The following is a 23,221-nucleotide window of genomic DNA, read 5'->3' as shown; positions in this document are numbered from 1 at the left end:
TTTTGCAAATGCACCAAATCTGGTCCCTCCTAAAGTCCACTTTGGACCACACACTGAGTTCTGTGAGCAGCTACCAGATCCTTCGTTTCAAATCCAGTCGAGTGTTGTACAAAAGCAAAATGACTAATGTTGTGTCACTTTTCACGTACACGACCCCGAGTGTCCATAGAAACAATCAGAACTTCAATATTACAGATGGGAACCATAATCTCCAGCTCATATTTAGAGCCCACTGCGTTTCAGCCGATGCAGTTTCAGCAGATGTTAGATGTTATCCTTCATTCCCTCATATGTCTTTACTGAATGACAGTAACATTAGGAGGGAATTTCGTGCTAAACAGACTATCTTTAGACGACGCCAACTTGATTTGGCTAACTTGAACTTGCCAAAGGCTCTTATCCCCCATTACTCAAAATTGGAATTGCATTAGGAAGGGATCAATTTACAGCAAGTGTGGGCTGGAAGAAACATTACAGGCGCACTAACTCTTTCATTGTACTGTGAGTGTCAAAGTTAAAAGCATAAATCTGGAAAAACTTGTTTGACTAAAAAAAATCTTAGTTATTTTTTTCCCCACAAATTAAGGTTTAAATAAAAACGTGGGAAACACGGGGCTTTGAGCTAAATGCTAACAGCAGAACGTGAACATGTGGTTGAGTTAAGCTTTTGCTGAGACACTCAAGTCTGAGCTGTAAATATCAGCGCCATAAAAATGTGGTCATCAGAGTCATTTTGATTCACTGCTGAGGATGAATTCTTTGAATTATTGCATATTTGTTCGTTTTTCAAACTCAGAATTAACTTTTGGTCGAATATTTGAGTCATTCTGACTGGAAACACTTGATGAGACTTTGTGGCAGAGTGAGCTCAAGCTGGTTTCCAGTTCTCTGCTTTCGTCTCTCCTACAATGTGAACTCATGAATGGGATGTAAACAGATTACCACATTGTGATTCAACTTAAATTTATTCACCAGTTCACGATCATATTCACCGCGGGGTCATGGATAATGCAAAGAGCCTGCAGAATGTGAGAGAAAACCTCAACAATTAGACAATTCACTGTGAGCAACTGTGGGGAGAAAGAACTCCCCTTTGATAGGAAGCAAGCTCTGATAAAGCTCAGGGAGCAGCAGGTGTCTAGGGCGGAGGTGTATCATCATAACAGCGTCGGTCCCGATCCAGCCAATCAGACATGTTCGTTTTGTTTCTGTAACCATAATGTTGTTTTCTTTATTCATTTTCTTTTATATGATTCTTTTATCATTTACGATGCTCGTGTCGGTTTGCTTGTGATAATGTTTAAGTAGCATTAAGTAGCAAAGTCTTGGCTAATGCTAACTGATGCTCAGACGACGATGCTGATCCTGGACTGACGTGAAGGATCCTTTTTATAAATACGTTTGGTAATTAAACTTTTCTTTTACATAACTCAGATTCAGAAATGAGAAAAAAGTTTTGTATTGAAGTTAAATTCATGCGTCAGGTTCTCAGAGGACGTGATGACATCTGAGTTTGGATGATGCAGGACTCTTCATCGTTCATCTTCTGGTCGGGGCTCAGCTGAGACAAAACGTTTAATATTTCCTCACTTCAAATCATATTTTACCTCTCCGTCTGTAAACAGGATTACCGGCCTGCTTCTGTCGTCATTTTTCCACCGTGAGAGTTTAAACAGCTTCACGTTTACTTAAATCCGACTTTTGGGCCGGGCGGGTCTGAAGCGGCTTGAAGCTCGCCACAGCTCGATGCCTTTCTCATCTCTCACTGTGGTAATGTTAGTGGGCAGTTCTGTAACCTTCAGCCTGCTGCACCTCGGCTCGTGTCGCAGAGAAGATTAGACTCGCACAGTGTGGCGGCGCGGGCGGGGACGAGGAGTCCTTTCAGATTTCACAGCTGATAGGAGGAGTGAACAAGCGTGGAGAGAAAAGCCCGAGTGTGGCGTAGACCTCACTGCGTCAGGACTGCAACACCAACACACACAGCGCAGTCACGACACAGCGCCGCGTCCGTTCAGCTCGCCCGTGCGGTCGAATCCTACACGAGGTCTCCGTGTGAGCCCCTTTATCGCCATGTTTGATGACAAACGCTTTCCTGTGACTGTGGTTAAAAACAGCAGCAGGCAGACAGACAGCTACCAGATTTGACCGGAAAGGATTTGTCAAATGAGCTCTCGGCGCGGGTCTGCTACCAACCCCGGCGATGAGGATCACATTATCGGAGCGTCTGATAGGATGTGACCTTTACCTCTGGAAGCTTTCCACCTTCCTGTCGTTTAGTTTTAACGCCTCAAATGTCTCCCTGCAACAACAACTCAAAACCTCACAGGCACAGTTACTGAAATATATTTATTGTTCCAGAAAAAGACAAGAAGGCATGACAGGAAACACAAGAAACAGGATTAACTGAGACGCTTTTATGTAACACTAATATTCAATTTCCTGCCCTACAAATCAAAACAACAGCTGCCCGGCGAGGACACTTTCCACTGTTTGTTCATCCGCCGCGTCCGTTAATGAACGCTCGCCTCGTAATGGGTTTCTGTGTGATTGCAACATAAACATGATTAACTGGAACCGTGATCGTCTCATCCAGGCAAACGGTTATTTCATGGATACCCAGATTTTTCTCCGCTGCGTGCACGGATCATTGCAGTGGAATTAAAAATGCTCGGCAGGTCGGCTCTTGTTCCACGTCAAAGTGAATCAGTGCTGCTTGTTGTGAGGCTGAGCGGTGCGACCGGGACCCGTGTTTACAGAAAAAGGGGGAGACTCGGAAATGCGCAACTTTAAATAAAAGGCACCCATATGATGACACTGTACGTTTAAAGAATCTTAATTTGAACTCAAAGGCTGGCTTCACCCCAGATAACGTTCCCTAATTCCTTACATCCTCTCGTGCGTCTCCTTATCTTTAAAAAACAGAAGAAATGGAGCAGCGGCGGCCTCTGTGCGCTCCAGATAAAACAGGCCGACCAGCACCGCCTCCGATACTGCAGAACACCATCACATTAATATTCGTGTCCCAGAGTGTGTTTTGATAAATAAACTCCGTTCAGTCCGGCCAGTACAGGTCCTTCACCATATACGGTCCCTCCAGCTCGTAGCCCATCTTCCTGTAGTAGTTCCTCGTTCCTACACCTGCAGGATGAAGCACAGCCTCAGCGTCACAGGACACAAACATTCACATCACTGGCTCCTGATAACCTCTCAGTCTGACACACGCAGCGACATTATTGGCTCATCACAGATAAATCTGTGTTGTTCACGAGGCCTCAGCACACCGGGCGATGTCTCATCCTGGGATCAAACCGGGATCCTTCTGCTGTTAGGTGAATGTGTAAACCAGCACTTAAATAAATAAGTAGTCAGTTATTACAGCGTACGATTCAGTCTCGGCCACATTTCCTCTGCTCCTTCAGATTAAAAGCATCAAATTTCTGGTGAAGGGTAAAGATTTTTCCTCCTTTCTGGTCTCCGTGGTTACAGTTACTAAACATTGTCTACTTTTATAAAACAAACTGTTTGTTTTTTCTGTGTCAGAACATCGTCTGTATCGACTCACCTGAGATAACAGCCAGTTTGCAGGAGCCGTGCTCCTCCCTGGCGATTCTCTCAGCCTCCTCCATCAGCATCATGCCGAAGCCCTGCACACGTAACACAACATTCAGAGCTTCTGAGGTTCGGCCGGTGTGGAGAAAAACTCGGAGCGAAACCGTCACGTTCACATCTGTTGTTGTGCGTGCACGTGTGTGAAAGCGTACGCCACCTGATGCTGGAACTTGCTCGGGTCTCGGCTGCTCACGGGGACCACGCTGCCATACACGTGCAGCTCACGGACAATGGACACGCCTCCTTTGAGCTCCGGGCGGAAGGACTGTGGAGAGCAGCGGCGCAGCCGCAACAGACCAATCAGGATGTCCTGCTCAGGGTCTTCATAGGAGAGAAAGGTCTCCCAGCTGCTGTTGGCCACATAGTCTCTCCGTATCAGCTCCACCTGCACACAGACGCGTGTTAGCGAACATCAGGAAACCACAGCGTCTCCTCGTCTCACACGGCGAGTGACGGCGTCGGTTACCTGGTAAGGTCGGACTTTGTGGTGGATCTCTTGGATGCCCACTTCCCGGGTTCTGACGTCACGACACTGCAGGCGCGCACACACACACACACACACACACACACACACACACACACACACACACACACACACACACACACACACACACAAAGTCAAATCACTTCTCAGCTGTTACAGCTCATCAGTATAATGTTCCTGCACATGCAGGTGGGGAAAAATGGATACTGTGTAGCATGGTGATACTTTGTTGCTAATAATGTATGGATACAGGGACAGCAGAAATCGATATTTTGTTACAAAAAGGTTTTTGTGCTCTGACTTCAGAGCATGTTGATCCTTTTTCTGAATCCTGACATTCCTTCACTGTCCAAATGTGTTTAACTTGTTTTTGGCAGCAATAAACATGACAGTTTACTTATTTTAATTTAAGACATGTTTTATTTTAATTAAGTTTAAAACTTTTTTATTTAATGTAAAATTATATTTTGTTTTAATTTACTTTCAAATTCTTCAGTTGCTGAAGGGGCTGCATAGTTTTCATAAACTGCATAGTTCAGAATAGCTATAATTGTACCAGATGGTTGATTCAGTTAAGTTGGACTAGACTGTAATACAAACCGTTCAGTTTGTCAACAATCAAACTGAAATGAGAGAAAGACTGAGTGTGAGACTTTGATATTAGAGAAAATGAATATTGATAAAGTTTACCTTTATGTACAGAATCTGAATATCACAAAATATTTTTAAAATTTGCAATAATATCGTATCGTGGGATGTATGCTGATTCCCACCTCTCTCACAAGTTAAATCTGGCTCCACGTCTGGACCTGCAGTCTGACTGCACACAGTCACAAAACGATGGACAGGAAGTCTGACTGTGGGCGGCGGTGTTACCTGATCTAAGCCACGGCTGAAGCCACAGGTGAGACGTTTTCAGAACGACGAAAAAGCAACATGTCAGCGAGATGTTGCTGGAGGTGTTACCGTGTTAGACCATTAGGGATCTGGGGGTGTGGGGGGGCTCGCCTGTTTATCTGTGTAAATACTGATCAGCTGGTCAGCCGAGGCGCGTCCCTGCTGTGAGGAGCTCTGTCGGCAGCAATGCCTAAAATCAAACTGGAGCCTCGTTGGCACCAGTCCCTCCTCGGCTGTCAGCAGCTATCTAAGCACAGACAAAGGGCACTTGCTGTTACCACGGTAACCGCTGTGTCTCCAAATGAACCAGGCCTGAAATCTTAAGGATTCGAACTTTAAAGCTTTCTGTTTCAAGGATGGCCAGCTGCGTCTTAAAGGACCATTTCTGCTCGTTTCCAGCCTCAAAGTTTTATCCTTGGATTCTAGAGGAGCTCGGCGTCGCAGCGGCGAACACGACGCACCCTCAGGTCGAGGCCAGGAGGAGACTCGAGTCCAGTAGCGAGAAGCGCTGGCTCCGAGCCCGGATAAAGGGGAGGAATCATCTTTCCTAAAATCAAACGGTGGCCTCTCGGGAATAAGCACCTCGGCTGTAGAGTCACTGTGCGTGCAGCTCAAACTGATCCGTATTCATCCCGTCTGACACGAGTCATTTGAGCTCCACCTCCTCACTCGAAGGCCAATTTCAGCTGCCTCGAGGTCTGACGGCGGTTTAAAGCCTGAACTACAGACTTCATCACAGCATCAGTTCTGTTTCAAACAGAGGGAAACAAAGAGGAGCAGCTTCTGTTTTCAGATTTATTTTTAGCATTAAGAAAACTTTGTGCCGGCTTTCTGCAAACCGGCGTCAACAAGAGAAGGAGGTCAAGTTTGAATAATCACAACATCAGCATGACAGCGCAGAGCCACGTGTGAGAGCGAACGCGGCGTGATTCTGGTTCCTAGCCGTGTGGAGCTCAGCCACCTTACAGCAGCGTGAGGGTCGTTGGTGTTTGAAGAGCAGAGCTGCCGTGTATATTTCTGAGGTGGCGTTTCAGCTCTCGCTGTCTGATAACGGCTGCTTTTTAAACCCAGTCTCTCTAAACGAGGCTCTGTAGCTGCTGACTCGCGCATGTGCAGCCAGCCTGGTGTTTGCAGCTCGGCTGGTTCTAATCTACTTTCTACTTTCCAGCAGAAATTCAATAAATGCTGGAGGAGGCCGGCTGGGGGGGGGGGACGCAATTCTGTGCTCCAGCAGTCCTCAGCTACACCTGTGTGGCGTTTTAATCTGTCATCTTACCCACAGCAGCTACAGCGGGAAAATTATTCTCACAGTCAGCGTTTGCACGTTGGCCGTCGTCGCCACTCGAGGTCAACTCTTCTCCCCTTTTGTCGGATCAAATCCCAGCTGGAAAACACCGTTAGCTTCCTTCCTGAAAATACGCTGACGCGCAGCACGTCAGGCCTTACAGTCTCACCTCAGTGCCCATGTCCTTCATCCTGGCCAGTGCCAGCTCTCGCAGGTTGCCGTGCTCCACACCAGAGCTCACCAGCGGCATGGGGATGTCCCTGATGGGTGGATGATACAAGAATGACTGAACAGCAGAGGCTGCACATCCTGGTGCAGCGCTGCACATCCTGGTGCAGCGCTGCACATCCTGGTGCAGCGCTGCACATCCTGGTGCAGCGCTGCACATCCTGGTGCAGCGCTGCACATCCTGGTGCAGCGCACTCATGCTTTTCTACACTAACAGAATTTATTTTTATACAGAAGTAGCTCTGCTGTCCTGCTTCACGCTCACATTCACACCTGAGGGAAAGTTAGAGTCACCGATGAACCTCACCCCGCCCAAACAAAACACTCTGGGGTTCCTGTAGGAACCGTTCATCTGCACAGTTTTATTCTTGCACTCCACTCCTGTAGCTTTGCATAAGTCACACCTCAAATTAATTCCTGTTAGACGTGTAAAACAGCTGCAGATTCGACTGTAATAATCGTCGCTGTGGTGGCTGTAAACAGACAAACGAGTTTTTTACGTTACGTTTGGACTGTACTCAGTGATGGCCCAAAAAAGACATTTTGCACACACTGATATTTAATATATTTAAGGAATAAAATACAATCCACTGAATATTTTGCAGTATTTTGATGTTTTTAGCACAAAGTTACCTGAAAAACTGTAGCTGAAGCTGCATATTTATGAGTTTAGCATCTTTGTTCTATGAAATAACTCAAACAGTCACTGACGGCATCTTTGAGGCTTTCTTCTGATAACAGAGTTTGTTAAACTTCATCACCCTGCAGATGCTGCTCTGACCTGTCTTTAGCCATGTGCACACACAGAATCATGCACAGGTACCATCAAGTGCATCCACTCACCTCTGCACTCGGTACACTCGGGTCCAGGGCGGCACCAGCGCCAGAATCCGAGCCACGAGGTCCACCAGAGCGCTGGGCGTGTAGCTCTTGTACCGGCCGGTCTTCCACAGCTCGTACAGACCCGTGCCTCGGATGACCAGGGTGGGGTACAGTTTCAGTCCATCTGGCCTGAAAGCTGGATTTTCAAAAAACTCCTGGAACAAGATTCATGTTGTTAAACTCACCGCTTAACAACAGAGAACAATTCACATTAGCATCAAAGTTTTATTCTGGAATAAAGCAGAGAGTTTGTTTGGGCTTCTTGAAACAGAGAAAAGGAGGAGCTGACTTCATTCATGTGACTTTTCCACACGGGTCAAGAAAAACGGGCCCTCTGCAGAGGCAATGAGCCGGCTGGAAGCAGCATCCACACTCAGTTATTCAGTGGGAGGAAAGAAACGTCTGGGTCTGCGCAGTAAGAGGAGTCGGTGTGATTTCCAGTCATTCTCCTCCCCTCTGCGCTCGCTATCGTGATCAGCACCGTGAAAATCTGGAGTGGAGGCGCATTCTCCAAAATAGGCCGCATTATCGGTATCTCGTAATCTCCCCCTCTCTCGTCACAGCTCATAATCACACGAGGACATGTCCCACACGGCCCTGCAGTGCAGCTGAAGGGAGGGAGGAGGGGGAGCCGACAAATAACAACGCTTCGATACCAAAAGGAGGAGGCCTGGGACCGGGGGCGGCGAGCACCTGCTACTGGTTTGGACTGTAAATCACAGCTTCTGTTGGTTGGCAGAGTAGAACCTCGTGAGGATGCCTCCCTGAACACAGGAGCATCTGCACACAGCAGATAAGTGAGGGAGGAGCTCAGGCTGGGAGGAAGTTGTAATCGAATTTCATTATCAGAACGAGCGTGATGTGCAAAGTTCTCCTGTTGCTGCAGCTTTAAACTGGTCCGGGATGCTGCAGACAGCAGCGGCCATTATAACAGAGCAGCCACAGATAACAGGAAGCATGACTGATTGGTCGAGATGAATGCAAACGCAAAAGACAACGAGGAGCCCCGCCTCCGAATGCTCGCAAACAGAGGACCTCAGACTATTATTAGTCTGTAAACCAACGTGATGCACAGGGTCGGCCGTTTCTATGGATACGCCGTAATAACATGGGAATGGTTGGTGATATTAACGTCCTGTTTGTGGCACATTAGTATATGTGAGGGGCAAACTCCTCAAGATGGGTGGTGACCATGGTGGCCATTTAGAAGTCGGCCATCTTGGATACAACTTTTGTTTTTTTCCATAGGAAGAGGGTCATGTGACACAAACTTATTGGTAATGTCACAAGAACAACAACGGTGTGCTTGGTTTCAACGTAACAAGATGTTTTTAAATTTTACAGAACTGCTTACAGCCACGTGAATATTTCTTTACATGAGTTTAGCAGACAGACAGCAGCTGATCCGTCTGTCTGCTCACGTAGTGTCAAGAACCTGAACGAGCTCCCGTGTTTAAACCCTCGAGGGGTCGACCGCTTCCTATTTAAACACCTGGGACTGAAGAAGCCTTGTGAACGAGAGCTTTAACAACCTAACAAACGTAAAGAAGTCCACTCATGATGGTCTGTGCTGCTGTTGGGATTGATATGGAAACGTTTCCTTTTTGTTCTTCTGTTTCTGGCACAAAATGTGGTGAAGACAGAAAATAAGGACCTGCTACAAAGACGTACTCCACAGTTGCTGCTCCAGAGGTTATTAAGCAAACTAAAGTGAACCAAATGTGTCCTGAAATATCTTAATGCAAATCGAGGCACTCCTCTCTCCTCCACCTTTTCTGATCATTTCCTCTTCCCGCCCTTCAAACCGGCTATTCCTGGATGCTCCGTCAGTAAGAGCTGTAGCTCGGATCTTTATGGAAAAGGATCCTGAAAAGCTTCGTTTGGATCCTGGAGTGAAAATTCATATTTTTTACGCTCCACTCACTGGCATGACGGGTGTCATGGAAGATTAGATATGATGAGGAGGAACAAAGGGGAGTCACACACAAGTTGTATAATGTAAGTGTCAGTGTGATAAGAGAGGCAGAGAGGAAGCCGGTGTGACTGGAGGAGACGAGAGGAACATTACAGCTGGAGAGAGAAGAGATCAAGTGAGAGACGACGGAGGAGAAAAAGGAGACGCGCGAGAGAAAATACTCTGGAAGAAACAGACGACAGAGATGACGAGTGGCAGAGGAAATGCTGCAGGGAAGAAACACAGACGCACACTCGCTTCCTGTCACAGTCCTGCCCTCCACGTTACAGCGTGAGACACGTTCACAGGAACGACGGCTTCAGCAAACACATGTATGTGAAGTCCACAGCTGATGTGCACCAGACTGGAGACGCTCTCACGGCTGCACAGCTTCCTTATTCTGCTCAGAGAGAAATCCCACTCTGCTCTCACGAGTCGCTCCACTCAGACACTTGCCATATAATCATATTTGAAATGAAGTCCTCCCTGCATGAAGGTGAGGACTGTAGCATCTGCCAATGAACTCCTCACACCGTCACAATAAAAGCAGAACTTCTATGAAGGAAAGTGGGGCACATGTCCGCCAGCGAGATATCAGAGACCAATGTTACAAAACATGACTACTTCCAGTTATTGCTGCCAGAGCTGTTCTAGGATAGAATAGAATAGAATAGAATAAACCTTTATTATCCCACCGTTGAGAAATTTGGGTGTTACACAGCTGTTATAGAAGGGCGAATATAAACTATAGAAGGAAGAGCAGGATGTCCAGCCGTCTGACGCTGCTGGTAAGCGTGACCTCCTTCCTGTAAAAGCCTGTTGAACGCTCAGTGCTCACACCGGCTCGTCAGGGGTGGGAGCTGCTGTGTACGCTCACCGGAGGCTACGTCCACACTGGCCCGGATAGATTTGAAAACGCTCCGCGTCCACACTAGCGTTTTCAGTCGTTTTCACAGAGTTGTGCGTCCACATTGAAACGGCCAAAAACGCTCACGTTCCTGCGCATGCGTGAAACGCAAGAAGATTCGGCCTGCCTCATTTCTGTCTGCTGTTTATTTGCTTTCCGGCTCTTTGAAACGTGGCGGCAAAATGTGGAGGAAAAGCAGCGAGTTTTTAAATGGACTCACAATGAGGTGGAGTCGTTGCTGCGAGTAACACAAAAGTACAAAGTTGCAAAAGCGAGTGAGAGTTAAAGGATTTGAAGAAAAGCTCTCTGGAGCACGTACAGACTGATGTTAATCTTTAATAACAAAACAGCTGCTGTATAATGCTGTCTTAGTCATAAAACATGTTTTAGAAAGTCTTTGTTTGTTTTTTGCACTGCACGTTAGGTCTGGGCGATATGGCCTACAATTCATATCGCGATATAATTTGAAGCACGTGCGGTAACGATATATATCACGATATATTCTTTTCTTCTGTATAACGTATTTTCCACACTTAAAATCCTCAAAAATCCAGAGTGTACCTTATGTATGAATTCTGGTTGTGCTTACTGACCTCGAACCGATTTGGGCAGAAATCTGTTAAAAAGTGTTTTAGTACAACTTTGGTAAGCTGCACAGCTTAATGGATCGTCAGAGCATTACGGCTGCTGTAGTGAGGAGCTTCACGGAGTAATCAGGGTCCTAAACTTCAGGTCCCAAAGTCAAACGAACATTGAGAGTTAAAAACGGTCTAAATTCTTTCATCTTTAATAAAATGATCAGCGTTGCTGCTTTACCAGGTGTAACAATTAAGTTTTACATCCATGAAAACAGAATTTATTCAATTTAACGGAGTTATAAGTTAGCAGGAAGTTAGCTCGCTAGCTTCCACCTAAACATGATGTAGCATGTTGTGACTGAGAGATTTCTGAACAATTCAAACGTACAGCTCTGCTACTACTTCCAACATAAATGAAGACAGAAAACTAAACAGCAGTGGCGTTTGCAGGGTTACTGAAGTTGGGCTAGCTGGTATATAATGTTGTGCTACGTGATTGCTAGCGACACAGCTATGTTAGCATAACATAAACACAGTGAAGCTGGAGGATGAACGCTAACTTTTTTTCCACTCGATAAAAGTTAACGTGAGAGATTCTGGTGGTCAGGGACAAATGCAATCACATAGCAGGATGCTATACACGGGCCAAACTTCAGTCAGGAGAACAACTGAGATCATTCATCCACAATACGAGGTTAGTTATTAATATACTGCAACAACATGGGAACAGAGCAGCTGCAGAGAATTCAACATTAATGAATCAATGTTACAGAAGTGGAGGAAGCGCAGTTTTTGGCTTTCCCCATATTTCAACAGTGCTTCATCTCTTTGCTGTGACTGTCGCCATAATTTGCAGATGATAATGGTTTTAGCTGCTGCGATGCTTTTGACCAAAACAGGCGCATGTTGATGACATCATCAACATGCGCTATCGCGATAGAGCGGTATAGTCAAAATCTCTATCGTTGGCCAAATTTATATCGTTTATATCGCCCACCCCTACTGCACGTGGTTGGAAAGACAATAAAGCCACTGGACCTGTGAGAACCAAACAAACTGCCCACATCACGCTGTGCTCTTAGCCAAGGCTTCTATTAAACTTAAGTATCTGAGATTAAAACATCTTTTTCAAACATGTCTTCAGAGCTAATCTCAGAGCAACACGGCGGTTTGGGATCATCTCTGTATCAGATCCTCCTTCAAAGCGAGCCGCGTATCAGACGCAGCAGTTTAAAAACGAAACACAAACACGGTTTAATTATCAGGTACGAGAGGGCAAATCAATATCACTGCTGGTTCTTACACAGCCAGTGTCATATCACCTGCACCGATTATCATATCTGCTCTTCTCCTTCGTTGCATTTTCATCACCTGATTTCAAAACAAGTGGAATGAGCTCAGAGCGCACGCAGCTTCAAACCGAGTCGTCATTTACATCCTACAGTCTGGCGCTCTGGGAAGGCAGCGCGTCCGATTCTGCGCATTCAGCCATGTTTCCAATCACAGCAGCAAACCGAGCCCGCCGTTGAGTGGCATCTGACAAGACTTCCATCGACTGTGAGTGACTGTCGCCGTCTTCTCCGGGTCTATTTTGAGACGCTGCACGTGGGACATACTTGGTACTATCACACTGTGATGACGCACGCTGCTGCCATGCAGAAGAGGGAAGGTCTGACTACTTCTTCCACAAACAATAAACCTGATGTTTGACCAAACGTGCTATTTTCAGTCTCAAGAACACGTCGACACACTTCTGTCCGCTTACAACTTTTCTTATGAAGGAAATCCATAAAAAATCCAATCAGGGATTCGATCCTGGCCAACGCTGAGGTCCAAAATGATCATGTGACCGGGAGCTTTCTGTTTCTGTACGTTTTGTCTTTAACCTTCAGTTGAAATATATCAGTGGTGACACCTGTCATCGTTTTAATCAAACCATCTTTTAACATTCAGTCAGTGCGAAACGTGACACGGCCGACAAACGCTGACCGCCATATTTGTGCTGATGTCAGTCAGCGAGGCGGAGCCTGTACTTTTTTGTTTAAAAAAAGAAGACGAGGATCACAGAAGTAAAATTTAAAACATAATAATGATTCAAAATTATGCAAATTACACAGGAAGTCGCCCCTCCCCCCTCTGCTCCTCAAGCACAAGAGTCACGTGCGGAGTGAAGCGGAAAAAAGTGCGAGAAAGAGGCTCGCGCGTTCACTAGAGCCGGCTCTAAGAGGCGGTTCGCTCATCACTACGTGTCGGTCTGCAGCTGGACGCTCGTTAGCACGGGCAGAGCGCTCTCACTGTGGAAGTAAAACCTGCGTCTTTGAAACGTGTCGTTTGAGCAGGAAGCCACAACTTTTAATTTGAAGTCTGTGTCTCACTTTTTGGAGTTTCACCATCATCTGATGGTGAAACTCGTTAGAGTTTGCAGAGCGGTCGGCACCTCCATCCAAACCGTGGCGATCTGCTGGTGACCGAAGCAGTCGAGAGGACGCTTCTGGTGCAGCACCTTCTTAGTCAGCCTGACAGCAACCACCAACCAGCTGCTCGCTGAACGCACATTTTTCCATAGCGACCAACGAGGCCTCAAAAGTAATGTGATTACTGTAAGGAGTCACAACATTTCCTGTATATGCAGAAGACGGGGATTCACAGCGCTGTAAGCAAAAGGCTGCCATCATTTAACCTCCAAAATCAAGTCGCCCCGGTTGGAAGCGGTTCCCTCTTATTGACAAATACCGATAACCTACCAACCCTCACTCGTTCCTCGTTCTCAGCTTCGGCTCAGATTAACGGTAAAACTGCGCCAAAGAAAAAGAAAACGCTCACAATGAACTGCTCCACATCCCTCTCCATGCCCACGTTCGGCAGGTCTGGCATCATGTGGGCGACCACTTTGAAGCCGGCGTCCTTTGCCAGGTGGAAAGACTCGCACACAGCTCGCACCGTGTGGCCTCTGCACAAACACACAAGCAGAGAGTAGCTGTTAGCCTGCAGGCTGAACCCATCAATAATAATAATGATGTATACTTTATTGATCCCCAGTGAAGCAGTGGGCAGCCACAGAGCAGCGCACTGGGGAGCAGCGTGCTCAGGGGTACCTCAGGGTAGCTGTTCAGTGGATTCGAGCCCCCGACCTTCCGATCGCGGGGCCACCGCTCTACCTACTGAGCCATCCCTGCTGTCACATCACTTCTACCCACGGACCTGTTGGTGTCGCGGGCCACGTCTTCATAGACGCTCTGGACTCCGATCTCCAGCCGGGTGCATCCGTAGCCCAGCATGTCGCTGAGGTGCCGCTTCAGGCAGTAGTCGGGCCGCGTCTCGATAGTGATCCCCACGCATTTGGTATTACTGCGCTCCGAGTACCTGAGGAGAAAAACATTCCCGGTTACTTTCTGCTCATTAGGGGTTTTTAAAATATGGCTTTCGTGTCTGTGTGATAATGTCTTTTTAATTTCACTATTTAGTCTCACAGAGTCTAAATGTTTGAGTTGCTCCATATGAAGGAAACATATTACTGGGACCATTTAGCAACATCAATTTACAGGCTGCGCGTTTGCTCGGCTCATTATGCCGACAGTTAACACTAACCTCACATTAAAGACACACTGATTAATCCAATAAAGAAAATGCATGACAGGGGGAAATGCTAAATGAGACATTAACAAGTGTTTTGTTTGCAAGTCACTGACACTTTACTGGGTGTGATGGGGATCTACTTATTAACAGATGTGTTTGGTCCGACTGGATTCCAGCGTTTTCTTTGAAGCTGTTTTTCAAATGGATTCAACAAATACAAATAATCTGCCAACTTCTGACATAATTCAAATATATTCTGAGGCTCTCTGGGTTATAAGAGGCGGAGACGCAGGAGCAGTGCATGAGTCAGAGCAGCCATTGGCCGGGTAACATAATGAAGCTTGTGCTTCGTCCAGATAAAAATCTGCTTTATTACAAACAATCCAGCGAATAAACTTGGATTCAGATCTCTCTGCAACTCTGCCACGAAGTCCACAAACACTTTCAGTGAAATCTAAACTGTCCTGCTGAGACTTTCAAATCTGACTGAACCTGATAGCATCTTGTTCATATTAAACTTTAGAAAGTCCCGACTGGCTCGTCCCTCTAAACAATAACATTCAATCAGACCCTTTGTTTGAATCCTTTATCATCTCTATTTCTTTATGATTTTCAGGGCTGTGTGAAACGTCTCGAGCCTCATTTCTTTCTGAGCTGCAGAGATTTATTGAAATCATGAAATCACAGGACATGAGGCAGAAACGTTTAATGATCTTCAAAGTGAATATTTGGTGTGACCACCTTTAGTCCGCTCTACGCTCTGCATCTTTTCCATGTCAGTAATATTTGGAACAACGTGCAGAACGATCATAAAACCCATTAAATATCAACAGCAGGCCACACTGCTCACTGAGCATGCCATGTGACCCAGGCTGATTAATAAAGCAATAAACAACAACAAGGACGCGCGAGACGGAGAACAGAGCAACACGCAGCGCCTTCACTCGACTTTACAAACGTCATCGAGACAGAAAAATCGAGTCCAAACTTATCTGAGTGACTGATCGAAAACACACACACACACACACACACACACACACACACACACACACACACACACACACACACACACACACACACACACACACCTCTTCTCGTGACACTGGCCAGGTGTCGTTCTCTCCACTCCAGCTGCTCTGATGACGATTCGCTGCCTTCACTCGGCTCATATTGCTTCAGACTGTGTCTGCTGGCAGTAAACGTCCATCTTTTACAGTCTGCTGGCTGATTTACACCAATTACAAGAGTTTATGCTCCAGAGAGAACGATCAGATTGTGTGAGATGAATCAATAAAAAGTCTATTATCTCGGGCGATTATCTCGAGGTATCTCACTGCTGCGATCCGATCAGGAGCAGGGTGAGAAGCAGAGACATCAAACACACACACACACACACACACACACGCACGCACGCACACACACACACGCACACACACGCACACACACGCACACACACACACACACACACAGATAAGGGCAGCCAAACCGAGTGTTTCCTGCTTCCTGAGACGCAGCCACAGCAATTACCGTAATCCCAGCATCTTAACAGAGCATGCTGATAGAAGTGCAGATTCACACTTTCACACACTTCCCACAAACACACTCGTGTACACACATGTGTACATCAGAAGAGACACGCAATCGCACAAACTAGCCTCTCGGGCCTCATCGGACTTTAGGAGAGCAAATAGCTCCTCACACAAACAGGCTGCTTCAGACAAACACATTATTCGGTCCAATCGTCTCAATAAACCCGACTCAGAAGCTTCTCCAGTCATCTTGGCGTTTCTACTCATCCACACTGAGCAGCTGCGCGACAGTTTCATTCAAAACTGGCCCCAAGTGGCCGAGCGAGAAATGGTAAAAGCAGAGGACTCGTCAGAGTGACCGCGCTCGTTCCTTTCACCCGAATCCTGAATGAACTCGTTCAACAGTTTAATGTTTAACGTCTTTTTCCTTCTCTCAGGAAGTCTGGTGGTGACTGAACTAAAGCAGGCACGTTACTTTATTACTGCAGGACACCAGCAGGGCATGCTGGGAGCATCACAGTCATGCTGCACTGGCTTCATGTTTATCTTTCAGCTGATTATATAAACATGTGATGAAGGTTCACACGTTTGGTGACACACACAGAATTAGCAGCACGGTGTGCAGCGCCGCCTCTGAGGCGTGATGATGTACAGCAGCAGCCACAGGTTTGGACACACCTTCTCATTTACTGGTTTTACTTCCTACATTGTACAAACTGAAGACATCAAATATATGAACCCAGATCTTTGGAGGCAGAGAAAAAAAAAGGTTAAATAACTTTAAATGTGTTTTATATTTCAGATTCCTCTGAGCTGCTGCCCTTTGCTTGTTTTGGCAGGGCTGCACACCTGAGATGTTTCACAGGTCAGGGGTCATTTGTGGAGTTTCTTGCTAAAACTTTGAATGTGTCCAAGTGCAGTCACAAAAACCATCAAGCGCTACGACCAAACGGGCTCACATGTTTATGAAAAGGAAGTCCAAGAGTCCCGTCTGCTGCTGAGGATCAATTCATCCTCAGAAACCGCAGGTTAGCAGCAGCTCAGATAGACGCCACACTGAGCTCCAGCAGACACATCGCTGCATGTTCAGAGGAGACCGTGTGGATCAGGCCTTTATGGTCAAACAGCTGCTACGAAACCACGACTGAGGAAAAGCATTTCATGAAGCTCAGAGCAGTAATCAAAGCAAAGGGGCTGTTTTAAAGAAGCTAAATATAAAACATGTTTTGGGTTATTTCACACTTTTTGTTTCAATCAAGAGAATCTACAAAGTAAATAATCATGAAAATAAAGAAAAACCATTAAATGAAAAGCTGTGTCCACAGAGAGAGCTGCGTCTGGGCAATCAGCTGATCCTCCTCCTGTTGCCTCAACATAAACGGTCTCAGCAGAGGAGACCGTCTCTTCTCTCCCGCCGTCTCTCAGGGTCACAGTACAGGAGCCATTGTTACACAGGAAACGGGGAGAAAAGGCCACATGACACAAGAGCGGCACTAAAAAACTGGCTTATCGAGTAATAATCCAAATGTAAAAGTTACGTTTCAGATCACCACCAAAACATACAGAAGACGTCAAACACAAAACAACAGGTGACAGAAAATCTATTAGAAGACTCAGACTGCAGGTCAGACTCAGGGAAGAAGTTTGACTGATGTTAACATGCAAACGGACAGAAAGAATAAAATGAGATGATCAGAAGAGCTCAGTGAGTTCAGGGAAATACTGACAATGGTAAAGTAGCGCCCTCTTGTGGTTACAACCTTCACACATGTTCTGAAACTCCGATGGTAAAAACTCTGCAGCTGAGGTCAGAGGCTGCAGCGGCGAGAGGCCGTCAGGGAAACAACTGGACGCACAACCAGGGCCCTGCTGCCTACAGGAAACACCTGTCTAATGATCACTGCAGGAATCAACACATCCCTGCGTCAAAGACGTCAGCCGCTTCATCATCTCTGCATCATTCGCTGCGAGCTTTCTGAAACCAACATGAAATCCAACCTTTAACTCTGACATCATGTCATTGGAGATGTTCTCACCTGCAGGCATTTACTTTTCACCCACGCATGAAACATGCTAACCAAACATGCTCCTGCTGTCATTCTCAGTAGTTCTCGCATACGTGACCGTTCTAACATCCTTCTGTTGTCAGGAGAGATCCTGCTGTGTTCTGCTCTTATCGTGAGACACAGACGCCTGCCAGGCTAAACGCTGGTCATTAAATACCTGACAGCCTCAGCCACGCTGTTAGAGGTGTGTCCTGACAGGGCGTCGTGAAGGTTTCTGATGAAGTAGTCTCTGTAGTCCTCAGGCAGAGCCATGAAGGTCCCGCCCATCACGATGAACTCCACCTTGTCCACGCTGTGGCCCAGCTGCTTCAGCTGCAAATCACACCGAGGGTGGGGCACCATTAAAGCAATGCACTTATCTGCAGCTTCAGCTAAGTGCAGCAATGCACCATCATTCAGCAGAACAATCATTTTGTTCCCTCAAACAATTCACTGTAATTAAACTTTAAACAGCTAGTGCACATGAACCGATCCCACAGGCATGGAAAACACTAAAACTGTGTCCAGTTTAAAAACAGACCCACATGAACTGTTCCAATGAACGACTTTGCTCTGCTGCAAAGCACTAATCGGCCCATAAATTTAAATAATGGCATAATTAGGGTCAGTGAAAGCCTCGGCACTCATTACAGCACACTAAATATATCACCACCGGCTGATTTGTGGAAACGGCTCATCTAGAGACGACATAAAGACACTCCACATGAGCCAAATGCAGGCGGCTCAATCGAAACACCTGATTAAGGTGCTTCCTGCTTCTGTAATTTCAGGAAAAGCCAAAATAACACGAATAATCAAAACAATGTCCATTTTTAAAAAGTACACCGTAGAAAATCACCGACCTGCTCCACTCGATGTCGGGTCTGTAGGTAGGGGTCGTAACGAGCTCGGATGGCTCTCATGGAAGTCGGCTGTCAGAGGGGAGAAGCAGGAAGGACGTTTAACGTTTGCTTACATAAAGACAGACATGGCGTTCCACAGGGTTCTGTGCTAAGAACCTTACACACCCGATTTCTGGTTAAATTAAAAAACATGGCTCAAAGTATCAATGCACAAAATATGAAAACGTGATGTATGTGGATGGCATCACTCTGTGTCCATTAAGCTGAACGTTATGCTCTTGTTCACCTGCACAATATCTCTGCAAACATCCTGCCTCATGATGCTGAAGACTACTTCATGTAACTGTAACTGCTGGATTATTATAACGGGTTTATACCTCTGGGTTCTTCACTGTAGGGAAGTCACAAACACGACTTCATAACGTGATGTGAACTTCCCTACAAATGTAGCTACACGTGTGTGTCGAGGCACATGTGTAAAAGGTCTCTACACAAACACAGCGAGAGCGCTGCCACGAGTCGATTTTGTCCGTAGCTTTTCTAAACCGGATAAATCCAGAATTCATTTTTAAGTCTTTGTCCTCACAAAGTCCTGGATGATCAGGCAGTAAAGACCGCGCAATAACATTTTATTCTAACGAGCACGTTGCTCTCTGCTTATTTGTGGATTTTAGAGTTTCTGACAGTAGAATGGGACGCAGAGGCTGCTGTGGAAACAGCTCCCAGTTTGGGTTGAGGAGACAACTTATTTACTTCATCAGGCTTCAAACCTTCCATGCAGGCAAACACAGTAGATGAAAATCAAGGTGCTTCACCTCGTAGCCAGTGTAAGACTGTGTGGAGTACTCAAAGTCGGAGTCCGGTCCACCAGGACAGTAGCTGCCAGAGGAAAAACAAAACACTGATTATTAATAAACTCCTGTCAGCACTCAAACATGTCAAAGCTTTTACATCTGCCTGGCTTCAGGGTTTGTTCTGTGCACCACAGTAAGACCACTAAAATACTTACACAACACTGATGCTGCTCATACTGACACAGCTCAGAGATTAAACATTTCCTCACAGATTTTCATCAAAAAGCAAAACTTACACACAGATGTTGCCTGTAAAGCTGATGTGAGGACATCGATGAGGTTTACACATCACAGCTACGACTGCAATCTGCAGTAAAAACACAAGTTATTAAATCTGTCAGGTATTGTGAGAGATCTTCACTGTCCATCTAAAGCTGAGCTGAAGGATTCAACCCCATCAGCGTTGCACGCTGTACTCATACTATACCAGACATAAACACACACATCTGCTAACATGTGACTCCAAACTATTACTCAACGAGCCACTTAGTGCATTTTATTTCAGCCTCACTGAACCTTAACCTGAAATATCAGAGATATGGACGGCAGAATAAACACAACGTACCCCGCTGGCAGTGCGGATGGGTTTGGCCTTTAGTTTGGGCACCAGCGCTCGACGGTATTGCGGTGGAACAGCTGCGATGATATCCACCAATCGGGGCTGAGCTTCAAGTCCATATTTAGCTGAGGCCTGAGTCTTAACTCTGTTTGAAAACACAAAATGCAACTCGCTTAAAACTCACCTGGAACTGAAAATTGTACAAAAAACTAATTAAAATTGTTCTTTAATGCAAACTTATTTTGGATTTGATGGAACAAAAAGCTTTTTTGAAAAGTTGGAGTAGGCGCACGCACTGAGGAGATCAACGGCTGTGGTGTTGACAGGAAGAGGTTTCTCGTTGTTCCTCGATGTGCTGCGTTTCAGCTGCTCCTTTGTCATATTAATTATTCAATAATGTGCTAATGTCTGTTGCACATTGTGGTCTAGCGTTGTCTTGCTTGGCATCTGAATGACAGCATTGATTCCTTCAAAACCTCCATGAATCGTATTGCATTGAGGGGCTCGTCACAGATGTACAAGTCACGCATGCCAAGTGCACTAACGCACACACACCAGATGTTTGGTTGTGAAGTTTGCATGAATAACAGCAACACTGGGTCCTCTCCTCATTGGCCCAGACTACAGGACTGCGGCACTTAGATGACCACAGGCCCAGAGAAAGACCCACGTCTTAAACGGAAAGGGGGGGGGGAATCATCTATACTAGAGTCTTAATTATTGTAATATGCAGCCTATGTAATCTGCACAGTAATCACATGACTGTTTCCTGCAGCTGATACCAATTTCCAATCTTATGTGACATGGAGGGCTTACACGTGCATTTGTGCAACAGCCCAACACAGAAAATGGTCATCGCTGTTGAGCTGTCCATAAATAAACTACAGCGCACATTTTTAGAATAAAGACGTGTCCGTGCAGCAGTTCAGTGGAGCTCTGTGCCAAAGAGCATTAAGACTAATCACGTACACAGAGGGTAGACAGTTAGTGGGACCAGTTCATTGTGTTTTGGTTACAGACTATTGTTGCACACGCTGTAACACTGTATCGTTGATTACTTACTTGTTAAGATTGATGTCTTTTCCCTTCTCGTGGGCTTCAACCAGCTGCTTGATTACATCGGCAATGGTCATCATCATCAGCTCGGCTCGGCTCAGGTCACCTGACCAAGAGCAGCATAGTGAGATTACTGTCATTACAGTGAGAAGGTTTATTCGCAGGTTATGTAAACACAGCTTTATAATGTGCAGGAGTCCAAATTGTCAAATGCAGCTTTACGGAGTGAATCGCAGTCCAATATGCAGTGTAACGGATCTCTATGAAAACGAGAAAAGTTGCTGAACTCTTCTCTGCCGAGTTATGCAGCTTCTGTCATCATCTTATGGGACCTGCCGTTAGCATTAGCTTTAAGCTACAATCACCCTCAGCACTTTAGAAAGCAGTTTGCGATGTTTTAAACGCTTTGCCACACACTCACTCTTTTTCTTTGGCTTCCCCATTTCCTTCGTTAGTCACCTAGTCCAATTATTTACGAAAGGAGGTCTGTTAAAAGTGCTTCATCTGTCTTTAAAGCCCGACAGCACTCTGGGGTAACAGTAAACAACTCCACGTTGCGACCGAACACGGCACCTGTCGTGCGGGGATAGCGGCTGTCGCAAAATGACGTAAACACACTTTCTCAGTGTTTAACCTGTCATTTATTGACTCGTAAATCTGTTCATGAGTAAAACAACGCCAAGTTTGGCTTATTTAATAGCGAGTGGGGCTGTTTCGCTAAAACATCCCAACATGTGCAGCTGGAAGGAGACGCGCAGACTCTACGACAGCTGCGACCACAGAGCGGCGCTCAATCCCGTCTCATAGCGACGGTCCGCGTGTGCGCGGAGCAGCTGACGGACTTGGAAGCTCTCTGACTTAAGTCTCGCAGCAAATCCCTTTAGCTGCGAGCTGACATGGCTTGACTGATTCCTGCGGGAAGTCTTCAGGAAATGCAACAGGTGGAGGAGCTGTGGTTGTGAACCCTGGACCATCGTAAGTGTTTCTTAGACCTTAAAGGGGCTTTCCACGGTGCTGTGTACAAGTGCCGCTTACTTTTATCGGCGGTAAATGTGGAAGTATTTAATCCTGTGTGCTGCTGTCATGCAGCCCTCATTAGCGTGCCCGGCTAGCTGCTGTGTGTCACTACTTGAAGGTGCCTGAGAGGAGGGAGTCGGACGGGCGAACCACTGCGCACACGGTTAGTTTGTTACTCTGAACTACGGAGGCTTTATTTCTTTTATTTACCTTGTTATCTTCTCACGGTAGACGTCACCAGTCTGGAGTTAAAGTGATTTAGAAAATGAACGCAGTTTAATCGCTGTGTTCAGGTGTCACTCGGATAAATAAGTGTTATCTCACAATGTGTGACATTAAGTACACGCCAAGTCATTTCACGGGTGTTTTGGTTGTTTTTTAAATTCATGTGACGCAGGTCAGGTGCCACCATGGATGACAACAGTGTCAGTGACTCCAATGTAAAGGTGGCTGTTCGTGTGCGGCCAATGAACAGGAGAGGTGAGTAAAACGGCTGCACTCGCTGGTTTCAATGAAGCCTTTTAAAGGCAACCTTCAAAGGGAAGTATCAGCCCTGCACTTCAGCCATATCTGTGTTTGCTCTCGTTCAACTTTTGGTAAACAGTAAGGCTCAGTGCAGGGTTAGGTTTCTCCTCAAGCTCTGAAGTATGCACGCACTTCTTATGTCTTTAAGCTTTGAATTCAAACATCGCAGAGACGTGTTTTGCGCACTGTCACTGGCCTAAATACTTCTGACAACAGCTGAGCTGAGTGTCAGCTAACTGCAGCAGCAACTTTTGAACTTTTAAGTGTAGCTATCACTTTCTGATTCAGAGCCTCAAATGAAAGCTGATAATAAAGCATTTTAAAAGATAAAATACAACCTTGTGACTCATATGCCCTTACACCTACTCTGACA

The 23,221-nt window shown here is 46.1% G+C and overlaps 2 protein-coding genes across 3 annotated transcripts in view; one reads left to right on the top strand and one right to left on the bottom strand.

Moving 5' to 3' along the window:
• Window positions 1-2,327: 2,327 nt before the first annotated feature.
• On the bottom strand, window positions 2,328-21,879 carry elp3 (elongator acetyltransferase complex subunit 3). Its single transcript, XM_087852001.1, has 15 exons — window positions 21,728-21,879; window positions 21,313-21,412; window positions 20,257-20,395; window positions 19,928-19,998; window positions 19,653-19,716; window positions 18,838-18,906; window positions 18,153-18,307; window positions 14,026-14,187; window positions 13,648-13,774; window positions 7,347-7,540; window positions 6,445-6,535; window positions 4,076-4,141; window positions 3,767-3,994; window positions 3,563-3,644; window positions 2,328-3,138 (listed from the first exon to the last, which is right to left on the bottom strand). The coding sequence occupies exons 1-15, from the start codon at window positions 21,747-21,749 to the stop codon at window positions 3,053-3,055; spliced, it is 1,656 nt and encodes a 551-aa protein (XP_087708127.1). The 5' UTR covers window positions 21,750-21,879; the 3' UTR covers window positions 2,328-3,052.
• A 255-nt stretch (window positions 21,880-22,134) lies between these two features.
• Window positions 22,135-23,221, top strand: part of LOC102783287 (kinesin-like protein KIF13B) — a 35,213-nt gene continuing 34,126 nt past the window's right edge. For both annotated transcript variants that reach the window (XM_087851999.1, XM_087851998.1), the window contains exons 1-3: window positions 22,135-22,281; window positions 22,396-22,486; window positions 22,721-22,803. In XM_087851999.1, coding sequence (XP_087708125.1) covers window positions 22,734-22,803 — 70 coding nt within the window. In that variant the 5' untranslated portion in view covers window positions 22,135-22,281; window positions 22,396-22,486; window positions 22,721-22,733. The remainder of the gene's footprint in view (window positions 22,282-22,395; window positions 22,487-22,720; window positions 22,804-23,221) is intronic.

The sequence above is a fragment of the Neolamprologus brichardi genome, chromosome 15 (assembly GCF_056152115.1).
Source record: "Neolamprologus brichardi isolate AB-2024 chromosome 15, ASM5615211v1, whole genome shotgun sequence".
NCBI lineage: Eukaryota > Metazoa > Chordata > Actinopteri > Cichliformes > Cichlidae > Neolamprologus > Neolamprologus brichardi.
Note: the sequence above shows the minus strand (reverse complement) of the source record. Positions and strands in the feature narration are given on the sequence as shown.

Bases quoted from the DNA above. Each gene is read 5' to 3' on its own strand.
- elp3 (XM_087852001.1), bottom strand. From the start codon at position 21,749: ATGGGGAAGCCAAAGAAAAAGA. The intron at 19,717-19,927 runs GTAAGTTTTGCT...TTCCTCTGGCAG, and splicing joins TTTACAGGCAACATCTGTGT to CTACTGTCCTGGTGGACCGG. The intron at 6,536-7,346 runs GTGAGTGGATGC...TCCACCCATCAG, and splicing joins CGAGTGTACCGAGTGCAGAG to GGACATCCCCATGCCGCTGG.